The sequence below is a fragment of the Mauremys mutica genome, chromosome 4, assembly GCF_020497125.1.
Source record: "Mauremys mutica isolate MM-2020 ecotype Southern chromosome 4, ASM2049712v1, whole genome shotgun sequence".
In the NCBI taxonomy this organism is placed as follows: domain Eukaryota; kingdom Metazoa; phylum Chordata; order Testudines; family Geoemydidae; genus Mauremys; species Mauremys mutica.
Genome location: NC_059075.1, coordinates 138,522,784 through 138,537,436, shown reverse-complemented (window position 1 = coordinate 138,537,436; position 14,653 = coordinate 138,522,784). Strand labels below are relative to the sequence as shown.

Sequence of the window (14,653 nt, the reverse complement as noted above, 5' to 3'; positions counted from 1 at the left end):
CAGCAATTCCATCTACTGAAGCACAGCTGCCTGGAGCTGCTGTTCACTCTGCCATCCTATGCTTGACCAGGTCAGCTCCCGCTGAGTTTACAGGATCTGCTGAGGCGGAACAGCACCCTGGTATATCTGCAGGCTCATGGCAGAAGACCCCTTCCCCTCCCCTTGCTTTGAGCCCATTCTCACAGAGTCCCCGTGAGAAGCTGCATGAGCGAGGTGGGAGAGATGGAACATGTTAAAGGGAAAACAGATGACTCAGCTGGCAATATTGGCTCAGATGACAAACTAATGCTCATGATAATTGCCATTTACTGGCAGGGGAGGCTGAACTGGGTCATATTTATTTGTGGAACTCAATGAGGCACCATCTGTGCTGCTGAATATCATGCCCCTGCCGAGATGGTGGGTACATAGTTCAGGTAAAAATATTGACCTGAGAGCTTTGTGCATCTAGGCTGTGGGAAGGAGCAGTGTGTGACAGCTGACCTCGTGATCAAAGAATTAAGCCTAGGCCTTGAGATCTGAAATCAACTCCTGGTTCTGTCCCCAACTCCTTATGTGATTTGAACAAATCACTTAATCTCCCTCTGCCTCAGTTGCCCATCTGTAAAACAAAGATAATCCTTTGTTTTGCCTGTCTTGTCTAGTTAGCTTGTGAGTTCTCTGGGATAGGGTTCATCTCTGACGTTGTGTTTGTACAGAACCTAGCACAACAGGCCCTGATCTCCGTGAGCAGGGGCGGCTCTAGCCCTTTCGCCGCCCCAAGCACGGTGGCACGCCACGGGGGGCGCTCTGCCGGTCGCCGGTCCCGCGGCTCCAGTGGACCTCCCGCAGACGTACCTGCGGATGCTCCACCGAAGCTGCGAGACCAGCAGACCCTCTGCAGGAACGCCTGTGGGAGGTCCACCGGAGCCGCCTGCCGCCCTCCCGGTGACCGGCAGAGCGCCCCCCGCGGCATGCCACCCCAAGCACGTGCTTGGTGTGCTGGGGCCTGGAGCCGCTCCTGTCCGTGAGGGCCTCTAAGCACTTACTGTGATGCCAGTAAGAAATGGAAGAGGGTCTGGGGTGACTGACAGTGAAGGGGCTGAGCCTTCCAAGGCTTGGCCTCTTTGTGAACCATGGTCCTTTGATATTGCCGATATTGATGCTGTTTGCAAAGGCCAGTGGGAGTGATTTTGTGTTGGGGAACGCTGTCCAGTGCCCTCCTCGTGACTGTAGCTTTGTGTCCCACTCCAGACGGGTGCTGCTGTTGATGTCAATGGAATGGGGAACTGTTTCTTGTTTTGGTCCCCTTAAGAAGAACCCACCCTGGTGTGGGATTTCTGATTTCTAATGTGCTCTCTTCTTTTCTCCGTAGTACAGAATGTGAAGCCAGGGGAGAGACCTGGAATATGAAGCCTGTCTACCGGTGCCTGGACTCTGCATTGTAGTGACTGCATCTTGCAACCTAAGGAGGAAGAAGGGACAAGCTGTTCACTGCTGATTTAAAAATGGCAGCCAGTGTCTCTCCACTGGACTGTGAAAGGAGACTTCGGACCTTGATGTCTGTCTGTTGGGCGCCCCGGGAAGGCTGCTGTCTAGTTGACACAGCTTTCTCATATTGAGCGGAGCAAGGGCAGCATGGCTCAGAAAGTGTGGGTCAGCATGGTCTTCCACAACCGCAAAGCCCAGCTCCTGCTGGTCAACTCTCTGACGTTCGGCCTGGAGGTCTGCCTGGCTGCTGGGATCACCTACGTGCCACCACTCTTGCTAGAAGTGGGCGTGGAGGAGAAGTTCATGACCATGGTTTTGGGTAGGTGGCTTCTTTCTTTCTTCAACTGAGATGCTCACCCCCGTTGTGGGTTCAGGGGGCAGTGGGGAATTGGGGCATGAAGATTTGTATCCCCATGCTCTGATCAGCTGAGACAACTCTATTCCAGGGAGAATGTGCAGCCTATTGGTTTGGAGCCAGGGCTCCTGGGTTCTATTCCTGGCTTCTGCCTCTGAATTGCCTGTGTGGCTCTGCCTCAGTTTCCCCTTCTCTAAGATGGGGGTACTTCCCTGAGGGGCTGAAGGCTTAATGTCGATGAAGTGCTCTGACATGCATGGTGGAGGGCTGTTCTAGTGTGCGCTTACCAAGTTGCCTAGAAGCCGTAAAGTTCAAAATGGCGAGGGGGCAGGTGATGGTGGGGGGCTGGTTTCTTGGGCTGAGTTAAGGCCAAGGTTTCCACAAGTGATTATGGATGTCCCACTTGAGAGACCGCTTAAAGGGGCCTGATTGTCAGAGGGCGGGTGCTCAGCACTTTGACAGACAGGTCCCCTTAAGGTGCCTCAGATGGGCACCCACAATCACTAGTCGCTTGTGAAAGCCTTGGCCCTAGCTCTTATTGCTGGGCACAGGGATTGTCTGCAGCACTAGGACGCTGCCCCTAAAGCCACGTCTCTGTCTCCATTCCAGGGATCGGGCCTGTCCTGGGCCTTGTCTTTGTACCACTGATTGGCTCCGCCAGCGACCACTGGCACAGCAGCTACGGCCGGCGGCGGCCCTTCATCTGGGTCTTGTGCCTGGGAGTCCTGCTGAGCCTCTTCATCATCCCCCATGCCAGCCGCCTGGCAGGCCTCTTCGCCCTCAACGCTCACCCCCTGGAGATTGCCTTCCTTATCCTGGGCATTGGCTTGCTGGACTTCTGCGGCCAGGTCTGCTTCACTCCCCTAGAGGCCTTGCTCTCGGACCTGTTCCAGGAGCCCGACAACTGCCGGCAGGCTTTCTCCATGTACGCCTTCATGATCAGCCTGGGTGGCTGCGTCGGCTATCTGCTTCCGGCCATCAACTGGGCCGGTAGCTTCCTGGCCCCTTACCTGGGGGGGCAGGAGAAGTGCCTCTTCAGCCTCCTCACCGTCATCTTCCTGGGCTGCGTCCTGGCCACCCTCTTTGTGACGGAGGAAGCAGTGGGGCAGGTGGACGCTCTGGCAGGCCCCGCGCTGAAGGACTCTTCCCCCAAGCCCCCGTCCCCCAGCTGCTGCTTGTGCCAGGTTTCCAAGAGCCTCTTGAGAGCCAGGCATGTGGTCCAGGCCTTGAGGAACCTCTGTGCGTTGGTCCCACGGCTGCATGGCCTCTGCTGCCGCATCCCCAAGGTGATCCGGCGGCTCTTCGTGGCTGAGCTATGCAGCTGGATGGCCCTCATGACTTTCATGCTGTTCTACACGGACTTCGTTGGCGAAGGGCTGTACCAGGGTGTTCCCAGGGCCGAGCCGGGAACAGAAGCCAGACGTCACTATGATGAAGGTAATGAATGAGCCAACTGCCTTCAAGGCTGCGGAGGCAGAATTTGTTTCCATACGCAGGGAAGTTGAAACACTGAGATTGGGTCAGGATGGGCTCTACCTATAGGGTTCATCTCTCCCTACCCCCTGGGTCAGAGCTCAGGTGCGTAGCCCAAGCCTCTGCTAGTGCCACAACATCCACACAGCTCCCTTTAGCACACTAGCTTGAGTTCTGCCAACATAAGTCTGTCTAGCAGGCTGGGAGGCACTCTCCCAGTTGCAATGTAAACATGTCTGAGTTGGGTATCCTCTCTAGCTGAGATGGAGGCAGGGAGGTAGGTATATTGATATCTATGTCTGTCAGCACTTGGTGCTCTATTTGGGCCACATGTGGCTTTGCTGCATAGGCAGGGGTGAGAATCTGCCAGGACCAGAACCACTTGCCTGAACCTGCCAGTTTTTTAATGACTATTGTTAGTAGTTCATCCCAATATCTGAAAGGTGGGTAAATGGAACTTTCACAATTTTACAGGTGGGAAAACTGAGGCACAGGTAGATGAGCAGAACCAAAAGCCAACTTCTCTCTACGTGGTGTTGCAAACCCCAAACCCCACCTCTAGGTTTTACTGGTGTCCAGCACCTGGCAACAGTGTGAAGAACTGAGTTAGTTTCCTTGACATAAAATCTCATGCTCCAAGGGATGTAAGCTGATCAGCTTGGAGGTGGAGGGGCAGGAAGGAATTTACCCTCCCACTTGTCAGGCAACATTACACAGTTGGTTGGCTACATTATGGGGTGACTTTCCTCTTCCTCTGAAACATAAAATATGGGACTAGAGCCTGATTCGATGGAGCGCAGGTCTGGTGCCTGAATTCTTAAGCGATACTGTAGTCCAGCAGCTAGCACGCTCAACTGGCCGTTTGTGGCTTTCCCACTGATCCACTGTCACTTCACCACTCTGTGCCTCAGTTTCCCCCCATCTATACAATGGCACTCTTGATGCCTGCCCACCTCGTGTAAAACACTTAGAGACTGGGGGTGCAAAGCCCTGGGAGTGTTAAGTAGTGGTGAGATGAGCCAAGCTGCAATAATGATGTTCAGATCCCTGTCTCCGGACTGACTCGCTCATTCCTACACTGCTCTCTTCCTGGGTTCCCTTCCATGTGCATGTTCTCTGGAAGCCCTGGAGCCCTCTGGCCCAGCTCCACAGCCTCTCATTTTCTGGGCCTCCCAGATCGAGGCACATATGTCACTGTCCTCTTTCTCCTGAATGCGTCAGTTATGTACCTTGGCCTCTATATTTCCTTATTTCCGCCTTGTACGTTTCCTCCTTTGTTAGGCTGTAATCATTCATATTAATGTCTCCATTAGCTCAAGAATCAGCTTAATTGTTGTTTAACAGTTCTGCTATGGTAGGCCCAGAGGCTTCTACCAGGTAGGGCCATTGTGCTACACATTGTACAAACATCCTGTTGGCGACAGTCCCTGCTCCAAAGAGTTAATGCTCTAATTACCTGTAACCCGACATGCCTCTTCGAAGGGGAAGGGCAGGATGGCTGCCGGATGCTTCAGAGCAGCTTGTGGATATCTCACTCTGTGCCAAACTCTAGAGTTCCTCACCAGCTTAAAACCACTCTTTGTTCCCTTTTGTTGTGTTGCTGCTTTGGTGTCGGATAGCACTTCCTGGTTAGCAAGTGGGCAAGAGATGGATTCTGGGGAGAGAGTTGGGGGAAGGTGAGGGAGTGACTTTCTAAGGCACAGCTGCCAATGCCCTTTGTGCCTCTGAAAATGTTCCCCTCGGTTCTTCCCCTGAAAGGGGCTGGTGTTCTCACCAGCACTGTCTGGGGGGTCCTTTGTGCGTAATCTGGGCAGAGAATCAAAGGAGCAAATGGACTATGGAGACTGGCAGGGTGGGGAATCTCACGTTGCTCCGAGCAAGGATGGACTCTGGTCTCCAGAGCTTGTGTTGAAATGCGCTGACCTCTATGGAGTAGCGCAGAAGGATCCTGCTTGGGCCCTATGGAGTCCCCATAGTTGCTTGGCTTTCAGAAAGCTGAGCAGGGGTAGCCTGCCCACCATCCCCTTCCCCACCAGTGTGTCTGTTGTTTTCAGGCGTCCGCATGGGCAGCCTGGGCCTGTTCCTCCAATGCGTTATCTCCATCTTCTTCTCAACAATCATGGACCGGCTGGTGAAGCAGTTTGGAACCCGGGCAGTCTACCTGGCCAGCGTGGCATTCTTCCCCCTGGCTCCTTTCGTCATATGCTTCTCCCAGAGCGTCCTCATCGTTACTGTCTCGGCCGCCCTGACGGGCTTCACCTTCTCTGCGCTCCAGATCCTGCCGTACACGCTGGCGTCGCTGTATCACCATGACAAGCAGGTGGGGGCCTTCTGGGGGGTGATGGAGGACAATGGCCACCGTGGTGGCAATCACAACATGGGGTGCAGCTCAGCTTGGCCTGTGGCTGGAAAGAAACACACACACACACACACTGTCACATATGCCTCACAACACCAAGAGGGCTCAGATGAGAGGCCTCATTTATCTTGGGGCTCTGAATAAAAACACAATCTGGATCTAACCCAATGCTGGTTCTGGGGGGTGGAGGGGGATCCAATTCCCTAGCCTCTCCCTACTTGCACAACCAGCACATGGATGTGCATATTGCTTTGAATGAGGATTGCATATTTCTAAAGGCAGCGCCTCATCTCCTCCACGTTCTGAATGCTTGGCTGGAAATCAGTCCAGGGTCCCAAGAGGCTCCTGTGCTTTTTGCACCCAATCACCTTTGCAGTATCACCAACCTCAACTCAAAAATCACGAGTCAAGTCCCAAAACACCCCATGAGATAGTAAGTAATAAATTACAAATGTTGGGTTCTCTATTTTGCCTTCTGGTTGTTGAGCCTTTAGGGTTCACGCTTTCAGGCTTTTGTCCATAACCACCAAGGGTGTCTGAAATGAAAACTGAGAGCTGGGGCTTGAAGAAAACACCAAATGTTGAGACATGATAAAATCACAATAGTTGGCGATGCAGCTGTTCCACAGCACTGGGAGCCTCTCACACACTGTAAACGCACCAATGACTTGTGGCATGAGAGCACCTTTCGTCCCCATGGCAGGCAACTTGCTGTGACGTTAAAACTGGAGCTTTTGCTGCAGACATCCAGGTGCTCGCATAGAACTAATGCTTCCAGGCAGCCCATCCCAGTATGCACTAGGATGCCTGTCAAACTAGGGATGCATTTGGAGGGCCTGTTCCACTTCGGTTTCCTCCAAAGTCCTGGTCTTGGGATCTACTCCAGCCAGCAAAAAATTAAACCCACCAGGGCATTTTCCTGCCAAGCAGGGATTAGTGAGTGGAGGGGTCCAATTGTTTCCTCAAAGGGCTGATGGGGAAACACCGTCCATGACCAGGAGATGGGCCTTCACAAAGCCACTTCTGACTAGCTGTGAGGTCCCGCCTTCCTGCTTCCGTTGTCTTCCTAACGGCTTACAATGGAACCCCAGAGAAGATAAGTCCCAAAAAATGCCTCTGCAGAAATGTATCCATCTTCTTGGATCCACTTCCTTTTTGTTTTTCTTTTTTTACTGTTTTAATTCTTTTTCTTTGTTGCCTTTTGTCGTTCCTTTTTTCCTGCTTTCTGTTTTCCTCTCTTTTTTTTTTTTTCCTCCCTCTCCTCCTGAAGTGAGTCAATGAAAGGGTGCCGCATAACGGCTGCCCCTCCAGCGTTGTGTGGAACCTTAGTGCAAGCCTGCAAGACTAACCCCATCTGACGCTGCTCACATGGACCGTGTAAGTTGGTCTCTTTTCGTGCATGCCCTCGATTCTACCTGTACTAGTGAGACCAAAGAGGCCTTGTCTAGAGTAGGATAAAAGGTGTTCTAATTAATGCATTTGAATGTCTATCGTAGACGAGGCACATTGCATTTAACACATGCTAAGCTAGATGAGTTAAAACCTAGGATCTCTTCGACTCAACTAACTTGAGTTGCAACAGGGCTCCAGCTGCCAGCCCTGCGTGGGGCGGTGGGGCTTTGGCTGTCAATGCCCCACAATGCTCCACTGAAGTCAGTGCAAATGCCCTTGGTGAGGATGGAAGGTAGTGTGGATATGAAGAGCTGCTTTAATTACTGCAGTGGCTGTAGGTTGACCTAACTTAAGTCAACGTAATTTTGTAGTGTAGCCATGCCCTTAGGCTTAAGGCTAGGCTTTGTGTGCATGTGCATGTGTGTTGGAACATGTACCCCTTTTAAAATTCTGGTCTAGACCAGGTCAGAAAGAGCAAGACATTGTGGCATGTGCCTTCAGGGTATCCGAGTAGGCTTCTTAGACCATCCTGCATCAAGTATGAGGTGTCTAGAGCTCTGAGGAGTTTAGCGCTCACAGTTTTTAACCAACTTCTCTTCTGTGCTGGATCCCTCTAACCTGGGTGTGGTAGGTGTAAACGGAGAGTTTTGTGACGCTCTGGCCATTGCATGTGGGATTCAGATGGCTTGACTTAAATTCATAAGACCAGTGAAGTGACAAACTTTATTACAAAATACTGTCTTGGTAAGATTCATGGCTAGTCAGAGTCCATGTAAAGCTGTTTGACTCTCAACAAAAGGTTCTTGGGGACCAAGTCTCATCTGGCTTCATTTCTTTGCTTGAATCAGAAACTGGTGCATTGCAGAGCTGTAGCCATGGCTTCAGGGAACATTAATGGAAAAATAGCTAGTGATGCTATACCACAGCAGAGTCTGTGGCTGTGGCTACACTTAGCACTTCAAAGCGCTGCTGCGGTAGCGCTGCCGCAGCAGCGCTTTGAAGCGTTAAGTGTAGTCAAAGCGCCAGCGCTGGGAGAGAGCTCTCCCAGCGCTGTCCGTACTCCACCTTCCTGTGGGGAATAACGGACAGTGCTGGGAGCCGCGCTCCCAGCGCTGGGGCTTTGACCACACTGGCGCTTTGCAGCGCCGCAATTTGCAGCACTGGAGAGGGTGTGTTTTCACACTCTGCTGCAGCGCTGCAAATTTGTAAGTGTAGCCAAGCCCTGTGTGTGTCAGGTGAGGTATGAGATGCTGCTGATTTGCTGTGGTGTGGCTTAGGCATCGAATGCAGCAGAGATGCCTGCACACCCTGGAGTATGCTTGTGTAATTCTCCAGTGGCCCCTGCCTTTCCCTTGTGAGTGGAAAGCTGATATTGTTGGTATTTTGGGCAGTACAGCTCTGACCCTTGCACTGCTGGTATAAAATTCTCTTCTCTCAACCAGTCAGTCTTCTTTCTCCTGGCTGGTTTTACCCCATCACATGGAGAAAGGATTAATATATCCGTGGCTAGCTACAGTGCATGGGATGTGTCTAAGCACAGATACCTTGACATTTCAAGGCAGGAGTTTTGCAGCAGTTTCACTTGCTGCACATAAATATTGATTATTTGTATTACAGTAGCCCACAGAGGTGCCAGCTGAGATCAGGGCCCCAAGGTGCTAAGTGCTGTACATACGTTCAGCAAGAGACAGTCCCTGCCTCAAAGAGCCTATAGTCTAAATAGACAGGCAGACAAAGGATGGGAGGAAAGGCAGGATTATTCTCCCCATTTTACAGATAGCAATGTGAGGCACAGAGAGGATTAAATGGCTTGCCCAGGTTCATCGAGAGTGTCTGTGGCAGGGCTAGGAACAGAGTCCCAGTCCCCTGAGTCCCAGTGCAGTACCTTAACCCAGCTGGGTGTCATTGTAAAATTCTTGGTAGCAATGGAAGGAACTTGGCCGAAAGAGGCTGCCTGGGTTACCCAGAGCGATGGCTCCTTTGCAGTGATACTCCCTGCCTCACTAAGAGCTTAACTAAGCAGCTGTGGAATCTTCCTAGCATTGGCGCCTTGGCAGATTGTCTTGAGAGTCCGCTGTGCCACCCAGTTGTATAGGGAACCTATGCAGCCTTAGAGTGCACGGAGCGATGTCACAGTTCATGCTGGGTAGTGTCACAGAAGTTACTTAAGGCCTGGTCTGTGCTACTGAGTAAGGTTGATGTCGGGCAGCTCACATGGACACCACAGCAATCAGCATGCACTCTACAGCGCTACTCTCCCCAATGTAAATCACCCACTACACCGACCTAATAACTCCACCTCCATGAGAGGTGTAGTGCTTGGGTCCAATCTAGTGAAGGCAATGCAGTGTCTGTGTAGATACTACATTACTTACGTAGTGCTCACAGCTGCCCCCACCCCAGCACTGTCAGCCCGAGCTGTCAGCTGGGTGCTGGGCTCACAGCTGGAGTCCTCCCTCCCTGCCCCCAGGGCTGACAGCTGGAGCATGCAGGTGCTCAGTTTCACAGCAGGCAGCCTACTAGCAGTGAAATTGACATTCTTGTCAGTTTCACAGCTGCCAGGATTTCACATTTTGTTTCCGGCTCTGGCGCTCAGCCCTGCGGCGAGGGGACTCCATTTCAGTCAGCACATCCTCTCCTGGTGAGGACATGCAGAAGGAGGGCAGTGTGGACACCAGCAGCCGATCTAATTGCTGCCGTGGCTGTAGGTCAACATGACTTAAGTTGGCCTAATTTGGTAGTGTAGACAAGACCTATGATGGAAAGTTAATTCAGACTAAGGTAGAGTGTGAATTTGAAATGCAATCGCTAGTCCTGAATAACTGCATGTGTAGACAAGCCATATGGGCCATTGCTTGAAAATTTGAGCACTTGAGTTATGCAGCTACTCCCCTCTTATTTGCAGCGATACGCCTTTGAACGCACAATTGCCTCTATGCCTACCTGTGCTCCGGTCTTGAGACTATCACTTTGACACTCAGCTTTTGAAAAACAATAATGCCAAATCCACCGCCCAACACGTTGCCTTCAGTCCATGTGGGTGATGCCCATGCTTCCAAAGCAAGGGTTGGTTGTGAGCAACTCACCGTTGAGTCCCTTAGATCAGCTGCTTCGGCGGTACTGCTCTTTGCCTTTTAACAAACTGCACCCACCCCAGACAATTCCTGTAGCCCTGGGTGATGGTATCACTCCCTCATTAGACCAAGTTCATCCCTGGCCTGGCTGCAGTGGCATGAGGGTGGGGAGGGCTTTGGCCGTTCTCCCTAGGTAATGGAGCACTTTCTATTTAGAGGGATTCAGGGGGGAGTATTTGGGGCAGGATTCTCCCCTCACACTAGTGTGTGCTGGGAGTTTGGCCATTGAAGTTCATGGAGTTGTGCTTTGAGAGAGAAGAGAATTGGGTCCGTTATGGGTTTGCACCGCCTGCTTCTCTGAGAGTCCAGTGATCAGACGACTCTCAAAAGGCTCAGAGCAAAACTGCCCCAAACGGCAGAGCCTTGTTTGGCTTTGGGTTGAAATGCTCCCCAGCGTTGGTGATGCATGAAGCAAACACACAAAGGTGCCACTTCGAGCCAAGTTACCGCAGCAGGTCAGGATCACCTTGAATGTGAAGCCTAACAAAGAAGTTCCTGCCAATCCTACCCACGCTGCTGGAAACCATCAAACTTGCCCCAGACTTGCTGCAAATGTCCCCAGCCTTTAGCCAAACCTGGCCTGAGGATTTTCATGGGACTGGAACAATTTGAAGCCAGGGGGAGTTTTGCCAGGCCTAGGGGTGTATCGCTCCAGCTCTGCACTGCTCTAGCTAATGGCATTGCTCTCCTGGCCCCACCACCTGCAGTTTCTCACCTTCCCTCTCTCTTTATTTTGTGTCTCAGGTTTTTTTGCATAAGTACAAAAGCAAAGAAAAGGAAGATGCTGCTCAGCTGGACAAGAAATCAGGCTTCCCCAAAGGCCCCCTCTCCAGCCAGAAGCTGACCTACCAGAACGGCCATGCTGGGGGCCTCTTCTCCTCCTCTCTTCCAGCTGCCAGCTCGGCCCTGTGCGTCGGCTCCCCCTGCGAGGTCTCGCTCATGATGAGGGTGGGAGACTCAGACCCTGCAGCGCCTGGTCGAGGGATCTGCCTGGACCTGGCTATTTTAGACAGCGCTTTCCTCCTTTCTCAGGTGGTCCCATCCCTCGTCATGGGCTCGATCGTCCAGTTTACACAGTCGGTGACTGCCTACATGGTGTTCGCCACCGGCCTCGGGTTGGTGGCTATTTACTTTGCAACCAAAGTCGTCTTTGATAAAAGCGATATGGCCAAGTGTTCGGTGTAAAACAGGGTACGTGTGCACGTGGCACACCGCCAACTTGTTTGTACACGTGCCTTGACACTATATACTATGGCAGGCTGCACGTTGTGCACACCTCCTTTCTGTCTCTCATGCTGTTTCTGTGGGGCATGGGGCTGGGGAGAGGCTGTTGGGCTAAGTGCGGGTGTATTAGGAAGGGCACCAGGCTGTTCTATCTCCCACCATCAGAGCTTGCCCCGTGCTGCTTTTGTCTAAGAGCAGTGTTGCCCAGAGGGCATCAGTGAGGTGACAGGAGAAGAGTTTCCCGTCAGTCACAGGGTTAAATTTCTGTGCAATTCCGCAGTTTCATCCCGGAGGGAGAGTGCTCCTCCTCTCATTCCTGGAGAGAGAAGCTTAAATCCTGCCTTGCTCTGGCAGGCCTCACCTTGCTTCAAAAGTGTAAATCCCCTCGCTGACTGGTGGCCGCTGTGGACTGGAATATTTGGGGGACAGGCGGGAGGGTGCTGCATTGACAGAGCTGGGCGGGGGTGGGGGAGAATGGGGTATTGCAGGTCAGGACGCGGGTGCATTGGCAGAGCTGTATGGACGCAGTCCTGCATGGCACAGGGGTGCTGGAGGTGCATGGGCAGAGCCTGGCTCTGTCCAGGGCTGGTAATCCCATTGCTCTGGTGAGCACCACACTAAGTGACCGCTCGGTGTTAGTGTACTCCAGACTGCCCTGCAGAACTGGCCGGCTGCTCTGTGCACCAAAAGTGCCTGAAACCTATTTGCAGTAGCCTTATAAAATGGCCTGGTTAGAGGCAGTAGGCAGAGTTGATTTAACAAGGCTCCAGGGCCCCGTTTTTATGGCACTGCTCAGACCTCATCAGCCTGAACATTACCCTGTATTCAAGTGCAATATTCCCCAGCGGAATGTGCAGGGTCTGGCGTCCTCTGTGTCCTGCAGGGGCTGGAAGCACTTATCCTTTGTCCCCCTGCCTGAGGCATGTTAATGGGACACCCTGTCCCAGGTTACTGCTCTGAAGTCCTTTCCATGTAGGAGATGCACTAAGCCCTTGGGCGAGATCCTGTCCAGGCTGCCCTGTTGCATGGCTTAATAATTGGACGTGCTGCCCTGTCTTCGGGTCACATTCACTGATGGTGTGAGCAGGCACATATACCCTGCCCTTTGAAGGGTGTGCAGGAGACTCTTCCACTGCATAAACCCCTGCTGGTGCCTAGCCTTGCCATCCCTTCCTTGTCCTTATTCATCCACATGGCTCTGCCTGCCCCTCTCCCTCCCCACCTCATGAGGTGCTTCCTCCATTTCAAATCTCTTGTTCCTCACATTCTCTGTCTTCTCCACCCACGTTGGGTCCCCTTGATTCCCGTTCCCCTCCACTCGGGAATAGCTTTGATGCCAATAGGGTGCAGTCATTCCCTCCGACAGGAGAGTAAGCTGGAGCAGGCTCGAGAGGCGACCCTGTAGCATGTCCTGGGTTCTACTCCCCTGTAGGGACATCTTTCTGCTTTGCCCCTTTTTCAAAGGGAAGAAGCCAAGAATGACCTTTCCACTGATCTGGTCCTGCTCTTGCTGCCATGAATTGATGGCAGAGCTGTCCTGGATTCTGAAATCCTGCTGCTGCAGAGATCGTTCCCAGCTAAGAGGATATTCCCAGGTCAGTTATATCCCACCCACCATGAGTCACCCTTATGGAAACATGGGGTGTCTATACTGCAACGCAAGCCAGGGGTAGTAGAACTTGAGTTAGCAAACTGGGGGTTTGTTAACCTAGGGCTTGAGCGTCTGTGCTCATTTGGAAGCCCAGCTTAGGAACCGTTGAACTCTGGGTCCCAACCTGGGACTCCAGCATCTACACTGTATTATGTGCACCCAAATTCAACCACCCATAGACCAGACTTCCTCACGCCCTACCAACATGTGGTCAGGGCCGGCGCTTCCATTAAGTGACTCTTGGTGGTCGCCTAGGGTGCCAGGATTCGGGGGGGCGGCATTTTGTGCGCTCTTCACGGGGCGCACAGGAGCTTCCGGTTCCGCTCCTGTTGCGCTGCCGAAGAAGGACCTTCTGCCGACATGCCGCGGGAAAACAGCGGCAGGCAATTGAGCAGCTCAATGACTGCCGCTGTCGCCTGCGGCATTTCGGCGGAGGGTCCTTCTTTGGCGATGCGATGGGAGTGGAACCGGAAGCTCCCGTGCGCCCCGTGGGGAGCGCACAAAATGCTGCCCCCCAAATTCTGCCTTGGGCGCCAGAAACCCTGGCGCCGCTCTTCCATGTGGTTGCTCTAGCCCTTTGTTTGTGGTGCAGTGTTGGAAAACTTGACTGTCCAGAGCCCAAAGAAAGTCCGGGCTGTGGCATTGTGGGATATTTTCGGCAGACTTCCAGAGCATGCGTCCAGGGAAGTTGTATCTACGCTGCAAAGCAATAGGGCTTGAACCCGGTGTCCAGCTTGACTCAGGCTTGGACCCTCCATCCCCATGTGGTTCTGGGACGCTGGGTCTGAGCCCTGGGTTAGCACAATTTGTGTGTATGGAGAATGGGGGGGTTAGGCTTGTGCCTGAGTTCAGATCCTGGGCTTACACTGCAGCGTAAACACACCTACAAAGTCTTCAGTCATTAAATTGCACCTCCCATTTTAACTTCACAAACCCATTAGACCTTGGGGAAATTATCAAAAGCAGAAATGCCAGTTGGGGCCTAACTCCCATTGAAAACCAAACTACTATTCGGGCCTCTGAAAATCTCCCTACTGGTTTTTAAAATCCTTGGTTCTTCTGTTTTTTTTCATTCACAATGGGACTGTCTTCCCCTGCCTCTTGCTATCGTTCTTCCCACGGGAAACTGCCCCACCAGCAAACTTTTTAAATAAGAGTCCCGCTAGCCCAGACAATGCCTGGCCCAAGGAGCCAACTCAATAAGCCACCCGCCCACCCATGGGATCAATGCCCCCGTTCCGCAGGACGGGGAGAAGAGGGAAGGGCAGACACAAGGGCCAGCAGCCAGGCAAGAGCTAGTGTGGAGCTTTGCCATGTCAAGCAGAGCCATGGGGCTGATGGTGTGGGGAGATGGGTTCACGGTGCCCCACATGCCAATAGAGGACTTTGGCTTCCAGCCCTCCCAGTCTCTTTAGCTTTAACCTAGATCCCTCACTGCCAAGCCGACCCCAAGTCACTGTTTTCCAGCTCTAGGGAGAACCTTCCCAATGAGCTCATGGGGGGGGGGGTTGGATTCTCCCCCATGCACGCTTCTGGAATGTACCACTCTGGATGTGTGTGTAAGAGCCTCTGTTGCTGGCTGGGCTCGTGGCGAT

The 14,653-nt window shown here is 52.6% G+C and overlaps 1 protein-coding gene across 3 annotated transcripts in view; it reads left to right on the top strand.

Annotated features, from left to right (window-relative positions):
- SLC45A3 (solute carrier family 45 member 3) overlaps nucleotides 1-13,290 on the top strand; it is a 37,749-nt gene extending 24,459 nt beyond the window's left edge. For all 3 annotated transcript variants that reach the window (XM_045012568.1, XM_045012567.1, XM_045012569.1), the window contains 4 exons: nucleotides 1,355-1,789; nucleotides 2,435-3,262; nucleotides 5,353-5,618; nucleotides 10,928-13,290. In XM_045012568.1, coding sequence (XP_044868503.1) covers nucleotides 1,618-1,789; nucleotides 2,435-3,262; nucleotides 5,353-5,618; nucleotides 10,928-11,368 — 1,707 coding nt within the window. In that variant the 5' untranslated portion in view covers nucleotides 1,355-1,617 and the 3' untranslated portion in view covers nucleotides 11,369-13,290. The remainder of the gene's footprint in view (nucleotides 1-1,354; nucleotides 1,790-2,434; nucleotides 3,263-5,352; nucleotides 5,619-10,927) is intronic.
- Nucleotides 13,291-14,653: the final 1,363 nt, after the last annotated feature.